Raw genomic sequence first — 10,235 nt, 5'->3', positions numbered from 1 at the left:
GAATCCTGAGTTTTAGGTCATTACGTAAGAACTCACTGATTTTACAAGGGTTGAATGCACATATTTCTCTCAAACTGCAGTTGGGTATGGCAAACACTTTTAGGTGATTTAACCACTTCCGGTTGCTCCAGGAAGCTTACGGAATTGACACAGTAGACCTCATAGTGGCTTGATGGATTGGTCATCGAAGACAGATCATAAGGCATTATTAACCCACATAGGCTTCAGGTTGAATTTAGTGAGCAGGCAACTGTATCCATGGGGAGACATCGTATTGTAAAACTGTTTGATGTAAACACCTTCTTTTAACTATTTAAGGGTAATGCACACGGTCAATGTTAGGCTTGGCACAGATCGGGAGGACCTTTAGGAACGTTCCTGAGGTCAAATTGTGCTTCTAACCTTAACGGTTCTCTTCCTGTCTCCCAAAAGGCAAAAATATTGCAATTGAGGTGAAAGGGTCCATTTGGGTCTCTTCTGTCCCTGTCGCGTGACTCAGACCGAGCTAGCTAACGGTCAAGCGGCGGCAAAATCTCGTTGAACTCGGCAACGCCTGGAGATTTAATGCATGCCATTTGCCAGGCTTTGTTGTCTTTAAGCACCGTACTTTTTCACTCCATCCTTTTATCCCTTTTCTCGTGGTATCAATCGCTAGTAATTACTATCTTGTTCATCGCTACAACTCCCGTATGGGGCTCAGGAGAGACGAAGGTCGAAAGCCACGCGTCCTCCGAAGCACAACCCAACCAAGCCGCACTGCTTCTTAACCAGCCGCCTCCAACCCGGGAAGCCAGCCGCACCAATGTGTCGGAGGAAACACCGTGCACATGGCCCCTGGCTAGCGCGCACTGCCCCGCCCGCCACAGGAGTCGCTGGAGCGCGATGAGACAGAGATATCCCTACCGGCCAAACCCTCCCTAACCGGACGACGCTAGGCAACGGACCTCCCGGTCGCGCCGCTGCGGCAGAGCCTGAGGCGCGAACCAGGAGACTCTGGTGGCGCAGGCTAGCACTGCGATGCAGTGGCAGAGCTTCGAGACCAACTTAAAAAAATGTTCGTCTGAACACACTGCAACTGGATCTGTATTTTTTTTTTTTTAAACGCCTCTTTTGTGAACATGACCAATTTGTCAATGTACGATATTTCTCTTTAATTACGATAGATAAATGGCTGGTTCTTTTTTCCTGACAACCGTATGCTTATGTACTTTGACGTGAAGCGGTCAAATTAGCACCATACTTTACACGTTTTGACCTTTAAACCAGAAAAATGGCCATAACTCAAAAAAAGCGTTGATGGCCTCGACGCCATCTTGTTCGGGCCAACTGTCCATTACGTTCTTCGAAATATTTTTCCGTTTAGGAGAAAAGGCCACATGATATTTGCAATGTTGCTTGTGCATTTGCAATTTATTTATTTTCTCCTCTGGTGGGAATTTCCTAGACTGCGGAAAAATGACCAAAATGTGTTATTTTTTATTAAACGGAAACCCGAAACGTTCCGAGAGATTTAGTTTGATGACTTCCTGAAAGATCTCTCCCCCGCGCACGGCCCGACGCGTCCGCGATTTTAGAAACGTTGCAGGACGTCTAGTAAGGGACCTTACATTTGCAATGTGGCGTTTCTCACTACCATATGGCGAGTGCTAAAATGTTCCTTAAGGTATGGAAAGGCCTTGGAAAGGCCATAAGTGTAAGCCATAAGTGTAAGCCAACAAATTCATTATTTACATTAACATGTAATACATGCATTTATGAAGAAAATTGTGTAAACACGATTTTAGAGCTTGGTTTAAGAAGAAAATTGTGTAATTTAGGCTCCACGAAATATGAAATATGAAATGGGTTATGAAGAAAATCGTGTATGGTTGCCTATATGACAAAAGGCGTTTATGATTACAAGTGCACCAGTATCCAAAGTATAAGCGAAATCAAGCACAGAAAACAGGCATTGGCATTAATAAAACAATATTTCCCACGAATTAAGTCGCAGGTAAATGTGCGTCTTTTCTCAAAATTCTGTTCAGCAATGGGTTTTTTTTGTATCTAAAACAGTACATATAGGCATACAACGACACATTTTAAAAACATGGTTAAACAAAGACAACATTTCTGTATATTCATGACGTTGAATTAGCCATTAAGAAGAACAAAAATGAAATACAAATTATCGCGTCTACATGGTTGTTGCAACGGCTTGTGTGTCACCTACTGGTTAAATTTTGTGTCTTTCGCACGAATTAAGTAGCACAGAAATTCGTGTATTTTCAAACGAATTGAACCACCCCAAAACACCCCAAAAATGCACAAAAACGCACGAAATCTGCTGAAATACATTTTGTACATATATGCGCGAATTGAATGTGAGACTGTGTTGGATACCCTCACTCAATTTGAGCCCTGGTTTTAACCAAACACACCGAGCCCTTCCCAGACACGGAGGTATTTAATCAGTGCATGCGACAGTATTGGAGTATTTGGAATTTTACTTTAACCCCTGCATTTGAAAGTTACAATGTTGCTGTCATTCTGCAGCCAACTGCTTATAGTAGGAAACCGAATTTCTTATTAATAATATGCCACCTGTTATCACACATGGCATAATTGTTAGAATAGAAATAACACTTTTATATAACATATTTAACATTTTTGTATACCCGTAGAACTGTAAAAAAAAAAAAAAGAGTAAGATCATTTGAGCTTCGGAAAGAAGTGCTTTCATAAATGCATGGCGGCCCTCGTTTCGCTGGAGCAGTGTAAAATAAGCTCTATGTCAATGCCCCAGCCTTAACGAATTTCGTTTATTTACATATCGAATTTGATTGTCCAACATCAGTATCAGAATTTATGTTGTCTCCTCCTAAAGTGGATTCTTTCCTCTTCTGTGGTGCTGCATTGCAGTCAGCGATGTTCTCTCGGTGGCTGCCCATGGTCCTAAAATTAAATCATCTGAGAGAGACAGAGCGAGATAGAGGGCAGAGAGGGAGAGCGAGATTAGGATGTAGTCTATTTAAACAAAAGTGACAGATAATTGAATAATCTCTCATAATTGAGTACTCCTTCATGATTACGTCAGAGATACCCAGCATTTCCACAAACTTCAGAAAGTTCCTATTATTTGGCTCGTTCAGCCTGTCGGTGGTCCCACGTAACGCAATGTTCTGGGTGGCCATTACGCGTATCAGGGCTATGAGCCTCTGCAGCACCTGCTGCCAGTGTAGCCTCTCCGTCAATAGCCCGTTGGTCTTGTGCGTCGATAGTTTGCTTGGACACCAGCCTGATCTCCAGCTCTTTCTACCTCTGGAAACTATCTAGGTGGTCATGCGACTTCTCATGCGAGCTGAGGTGGCACAGTTTCTTCCAGTCCCTGGTTCCATCCCTGACCAGCACAGATTTGCACTCCTTTGAAGAAAGTATCTCCTCGTTCGCCATCCTCCTATTGTAGTGGGCCACCGAAAACTTTCGTTGCCCCTCATCTCTTTGGACATTCCCCTCGTTATGGTGATGTGGCCTCGCCTGCACATATCCCATAAAGATCCATTCATATATTTTGGCCACTCACCAGGATCTTTTATTTTTATTTGTTTATTTTTATTTATTTCACCTTTATTTAACCAGGTCGGCCAGTTGAGAACACGTTCTCATTTACAACTGCGACCTGGCCAAGACAAAAGAAAAGCAGTGCGACACAAACAACAACACAGAGTTACACACGGAATAAACAAATATAGTCAATAGCACAATAGAGAAAAAAGTATATATACAGTGTGTACAAATGAGGTAAGATGAGGGAGGTAAGGCAATGAATAGGCCATAGTGGCYAAATAATTACAATTTAGCAATTAAACACTGGAGTGATAGTTGTGCAGAAGATGAATGTGCAAGTAGAGATACTGGGGTGCAAAGGAGCAACAAAGATAAATAACAGAATGGGGATGAGGTAGTTGGATGGGCTATTTACAGATGGGCTGTGTACAGGTGCAGTGATCTGTGAGCTGCTCTGACAGCTGATGCTTAAAAGTGAGGGGGATATGGGTCTCCAGCTTCAGTGATTTTCGGAATTCGTTCCATTCATTGGCAGCAGAGAACTGGAAGGAAAGGCAGCAAAAGGAGGAATTGGCTTTGGGGGTGACCGGTGAAATATACCTGCTGGAGCGCGTGCTATGGGTGGGTGCTGCTATGGTAACCAGTTAGCTGAGATAATGCAGGGCTTTACCTAGCAAAGACTTATAGATGACCTGGATCCAGTAGGTTCGGCGACGAATATGAAGCGAGGGCCAGCCAACGAGAGCATACAGGTCGCAGTGGTGGGTAGTATATGGGGCTTTGATGACAAAACAGATGGCACTGTGATAAACTGAATCCAATTTGCTGAGTAGTGTTGGAGGCTATTTTGTAAATGACATCGCCGAAGTCAAGGATCGGTAGGATAGTCAGTTTTACGAGGGTATGTTTGGCAGCATGAGTGAAGGATGCTTTGTTGCGAAATAGGAAGCCGATTCTAGATTTAATTTTGGATTGGAGATGCTTAATGTGAGTCTGGAAGGAGAGTTTACAATCTAACCAAACACCTAGGTATTTGTAGTTGTCTNGTTCTTAAATGGAAGAAGTTTGGAACCACCAATACTCTTCCCAGCCAACCTGAGCAATCGGGGGAGCAATCAGGGAGGTGAACAAGAACCCGATGGTCACTCTAATAGAGCTCTAGAGTTCCCCTGTGAAGATTAGAGAACATTCCAAAAGGACAACCATCTCTGCAGTACTCCACCAGTCAGGCCTTTGTAGTAGAGTGGCCAGACGGAATCCACTCTTCAATAAAAGGCACAACAGCCCACTTGGAGTTTGCCAAAAGGCACCAAAAGGACTGTCAGACCATGAGAAACAAGATTCTCTGGTCTGATGAATCCAAGATTGAACTCTTTGGCCTAAATGGCAAGCGTCACATCTGGAGGAAACCTGGCACCATCCCTACTGTGAAGCATGGGAGACTAGTCAGAATCGAGGGAAAAATGAACGGAGCAATTACAGGGAGATCCTTGATGAAAACCTGCTCCAGAGCAATCTGGACCTCAGACTGGGGCGAAGGTTCACCTTCCAACAGGACAACAACCCTAAGCACACAGCCAAGACAATGCATGAGTGGCTTCGGGGCAAGTCTCTGAATGTCCTTGAGTGGCCCAGCCGGAGCCCGGACTTAAACCTGATCGAACATCTCTGGAGAGACCTGAAAATAGCTGTGCAGCGACGCTCCCCATCCAACCTGACAGAGCTTGAGAGGATCTGCAGAGAAGAATGGGAGAAACTCCCCAAATAAAGGCCTGCCAAGCTTGTAGCATCATACCCAAGAAGACTCGAGACTGTAATTGCTACCAAAGGTGCTTCAACGAAGTACTGAGTAAAGGATCTGAATACTTATGTAAAAGTGATATAAAAAAAATTCTTCCGCAAAATTTGTTTTGCTTTGTCATTATGGGGTATTGTGTGTAGATTGATGAGGGGGAAAAACTATTTAATCCATTTTAGAATAAGGCTGTAACATAACAAAATGTGGAAAATCATGGGGTCTAAATACTTTGAATGCACTGTATAGATTCAATGGCTGTAAAGATGGAGAGAAGTCTGTCCGTAATAAAGAGATACTCTTCTTTTTTGACACCAGACTTCAAAAAGCAAGTCCTGCAGACTCTAGTTTTATCTTATCTTGATTATTGTCCAGTCATGTGGTCGAATGCTGCAAGGGAAGACCTAATTTAGCTGCATCTGCCCCAGAGCGGCACGTCTTGCCCTTCATTGTAATCAGAGGGCTGATATAAATACTATCCTTGCCAGTCTCTCTTGGCTAAGAGTTGAGGAGAGACTATCTGCATCACTTCTTATTTGTATTAGAAACATTAATGTGTTGAAAATCCCAAATTGTTTGCATTGTCAACTTACACACAGCTCTGACACACACTTACCCCACCAGGCATGCCACCAGGGGTCTTTTCACAGTCCCCAAATCCAGAACAAATTCAGTAAAGAGTACAGTATTATTTAGAGCCATTATTGCATTGAACTCCGTTCCATCTCATATTGCTCAAATTAACAGCAAACCTGGTTTCAAAAACAGATAAAGCAACACCTCATGGCACTCCTCTATTTGACCTAGATAGTTTGTGTGTATGTATTGATATGCAGGCTACATGTGCCTTTTTAAATTGATGTAGTTCTGTCCTTGAGCTGTTCTTGTCTTTTAATGTTCTGTATTATGTCATGTTTCATGTTCTGTATGGACCCCAGGAAGAGTAGTTGCTGCTTTTGCAACAGCTAATAGGGATCCTAATAAAATACCAAATACCAGTTGTAAGTGTATGTGACTGTCCTGGGCTGTGGGGTGTGTTTCACCAGAAGAGCTGGATCATATTCACCACACCATGGAAGAAGAGTTAAGACAGCATCGGTAGYAAGACTATGCAGCATACAAAAGAAKGCATGAACCAGGTGAGGGAGAACTGTAGAAATCTGGGTGGAAAACCTCATCTTGCTTTAGACTATTCAGCATCTCTCATGAAAACATTTAATTTTAATTTTATTTCARCTTCATTTAACCAGGTAGGCCAGTTGAGAACAAGTTCTCATTTACAACTGCGACCTGGCCAAGATAAAGCAAAGCAGTGCCACAAAAACAACACAGAGTAACACATGGGATAAACAAACATATTGTCACGTTCGTCGTAACATTGAAGAGAGGAGGACCAAGGCGCAGCGTGAAATGAATACATATTTAATAAACGAAGACGAAGAACACTTGACAAACTATACAAAACAACAAACGAACGTGAAGCTATATAACAAATAGTGCTGACACTAAACACTACACATAGACAATCACCCACGAACAACCTAATGAATATGGCTGCCTAAATATGGTTCCCAATCAGAGACAACGATAGACAGCTGTCTCTAATTGAGAACCAATCTAGGCAACCATAGACATACATACACCTAGACTGAACACTGCCCCATAAACATACAAAAACCCCTAGACAATACAAAACACATACATCCCCCATGTCACACCCTGACCTAACTAAAATAATAAAGATAACAAAGATAACTAAGGCCAGGGTGTGACAGTACCCCCCCCCCCAAGTAATGAATGTGTCGGGAGTCGGTACAAGACAGACAGCAACGTTTCCAGCCAGTCAAAATGATGAATCAGCTGGCATCAATGTTATGGATACACAGTGCCTTCGGAAAGTATTCAGACCGCTTGACTTTTTCCAAATTTTGTTACATTACAGCCTTATTCCAAAAAGGTATTACATTTTTTAATCCTCAGCAATCTACATACAATACCCCATAATGACAAAGTGAAAACAGGTTTTTGAAATGTTTGCTAATTTGTTACAAATAAAAAACAGAAATACCTTATTTACATAATAATAAGACCCTTTGCTATGAGACTCGAAATTGAGCTCAGGTGCATCCTGTTTCCGTTGATCATCCTTGAAATGTTTCTACAACTTGATTGGAGTCCACCTGTGGTAAATTCAGTTGAGTGACATGATTTGGAAAGGCACACACACCTGTCTATATAAGGTCCCACAGTTGACAGTGCATGTCAGATCAAAAAACCAAGCCATGAGGTCGAAGGACTTTTCCGTAGAGCTCCGAGACAGGATTGTGTCGAGGCACAAATCTGGGAAGGTTACCAAAACATTTCTGCAGCATTGAAGGTCCCCAAAAACACAGTGGCCTCCATCGTTCTTAATGGAAGAAGTTTGGAACACCAAATACTCTTCCCAGCCAACCTGAGCAATCGGGGAGCAATCAGGGAGGTGAACAAGAACCCGATGGACACTCTAACAGAGCTCTAGAGTTCCCCTGTGAAGATTAGAGAACATTCCAAAAGGACAACCATCTCTGCAGTACTCACCAATCAGGCCTTTGTGGTAGAGTGCCAGACGGATCCACTCTCTCAATAACAGGCACGACAGCCCACCCAGTTTGCCAAAAGGCACCAAAAGGACTGTCAGACCATGAGAAACAAGATTATCTGGTCTGATGAATCCAATATTGAACTCTTTGGCCTGAATGTCAAGCGTCACATCTGGAGGAAACCTGGCACCTGGTACTGTGAAGCATGGGAGACTAGTCAGAATCGAGGGAAAGTGAACGGAGCAATTACAGGGAGATCCTTGATGAAAACCTGCTCCAGAGCAATCTGGACCTCAGGACAGACAACCCTAAGCCACACAGCCAAGACAATGCATGAGTGGCTTCAGGGCAAGTCTTGAATGTCCTTGAGTGGCCCAGCCAGAGCCCGGACTTAAACCTGATCGAACATCTCTGGAGAGACCTGAAAATAGCTGTACAGCGACGCTCCCCCATCCAACCTGACAGAGGCTTGAGAGGATCTGCAGAGAAGATAGGGAGAAACTCCCCAATAAAGGCCTGCCAAGCTTGTAGTATCATACCAAGAAGACTCGAGACTGTAATTGCTACCAAGGTGCTTCAACAAAGTACTGAGTAAAGGGTCTGAATACTTATGTAAAGGTGATATACATTTTTTTATTCCGCATTTTATTCCGCAAAACTGTTTTGCTTTGTCATTATGGGTATTGTGTGTAGATTGATGAGGGGAAAAACGATTTAATCCATTTTAGAATAAGGCTGTAACATAACAAAATGTGGAAAAAGTCATGGGTCTAAATACTTTGAATGCACTGTATAGATTCAAAGGTTGTAAAGATGGAGAGAAGTCTGTCCGTAATAAAGAGATACTCCGCTTTTTTGACACCAGACTTAAAAAAGCAAGTCCTGCAGACTCTATCCAAATACTAATACTTGCCAGTCCTCTCTTGGCTAAGAGTTGAGGAGAGACTATCTGCATCACTTCTTATTTGTATTAGAAACATTAATGTGTTGAAAATCCCAAATTGTTTGCATTGTCAACTTACACACAGCTCCACCAGGGGTCTGTTCACAGTCCCCAAATCCAGAACAAATTTAGAAAAGAGTACAGTATTATGTAGAGCCATTATTGCATTGAACTCCGTTCCAGTCTCATATTGCTCAAATTAACAGCAAACCTGGTTACAAAACAGATAAAGCAACACCTCACGGCACTCCTCTATTTGACCTAGATAGTTTGTGTGTATGTATTGATATGCAGGCTAATGGCCTTTTTAAATTGATGTAGTTCTGTCCTTGAGCTGTTCTTGTCTTTTAATGTTCTGTATTATGTCATGTTTCATGTTCTGTATGGACCCCAGGAAGAGTAGTTGCTGCTTTTGCAACAGCTAATAGGGATCCTAATAAAATACCAAAATACCAGTTGTAAGTGTATGTGACTGTCCTGGGCGTGTGTTTCACCAGAAGAGCTGGATCATATTCACCACACCATGGAAGAAGAGTTAAGACAGCATCGGTAGAAAGACTATGCAGCATACAAAAGAACGCATGAACCAGGTGAGGGAGAACTGTAAAATCTGGGTGGAAAACCTCATCTTGCTTTAGACTATTCAGCATCTCTCATGAAAACATTTAATTTTAATTTTATTTCATCTTCATTTAACCAGGTAGGCAGTTGAGAACAAGTTCTCATTTACAACTGCGACCTGGCCAAGATAAAGCAAAGCAGTGCCACAAAAACAACACAGAGTACACAATGGGATAACAAACATACAAACATATTCTATAACACAATAGAAAAAAATCAGTGTGAGCAAATGTAGTAAGATTAGGGAGGTAAGGCAATGAATAGGCCATAGTGTCGAAATAATTACAATTTAGCACTAACACTGGAGTGATAGATGTGCAGATGATGATGTGCAAGTAGAGATACTGGGTGCAAAAGAGCAAAAATAAAAAACAACATGGGATGGGTAGTTGGGTATGTTATTTACAGATGGCTGTGGACAGGTGCAATGATCGGTAAGCTGCCAGAAGTATACAGAATGGTGTCGTCTGCGTAGAGGTGGATCAGAGAATCACCAGCAGCAAGATCGACATCATTGATATATACAGAGAAAAGAGTCAGCCCGAGAATTTAACCCCATAGAGAATGCCAGAGGTCCGGACAACAGGCCCTCCGTTTGACACACTGAACTCTGATAAGTAGTTGGTGAACCAGGCGAGGCAGTCATTTGAGAAACCAAGGCGGTTGAGTCTGCCGATAAGAATGTGGTGATTGACCGAGTCGAAAGCCTTGGCCAGGTCGATGAATACAGCTGCACAGTATATGTCTCTAT

At 42.6% G+C, this 10,235-nt stretch overlaps 1 protein-coding gene across 1 annotated transcript in view; it reads right to left on the bottom strand.

Annotated features, from left to right (window-relative positions):
- Positions 1-2,785: 2,785 nt before the first annotated feature.
- Positions 2,786-10,235, bottom strand: part of znf362b (zinc finger protein 362b) — a 31,553-nt gene continuing 24,103 nt past the window's right edge. Inside the window, exon 8 of the mRNA XM_024005649.2 lies at positions 2,786-2,949. Within this exon, the coding sequence (XP_023861417.1) occupies positions 2,941-2,949 (9 nt within the window). The 3' untranslated portion in view covers positions 2,786-2,940. The remainder of the gene's footprint in view (positions 2,950-10,235) is intronic.

The sequence above is a fragment of the Salvelinus sp. IW2-2015 genome, linkage group LG17 (genome assembly GCF_002910315.2).
Source record: "Salvelinus sp. IW2-2015 linkage group LG17, ASM291031v2, whole genome shotgun sequence".
Classification (NCBI taxonomy): domain Eukaryota; kingdom Metazoa; phylum Chordata; class Actinopteri; order Salmoniformes; family Salmonidae; genus Salvelinus; species Salvelinus sp. IW2-2015.
Note: the sequence above shows the minus strand (reverse complement) of the source record. Positions and strands in the feature narration are given on the sequence as shown.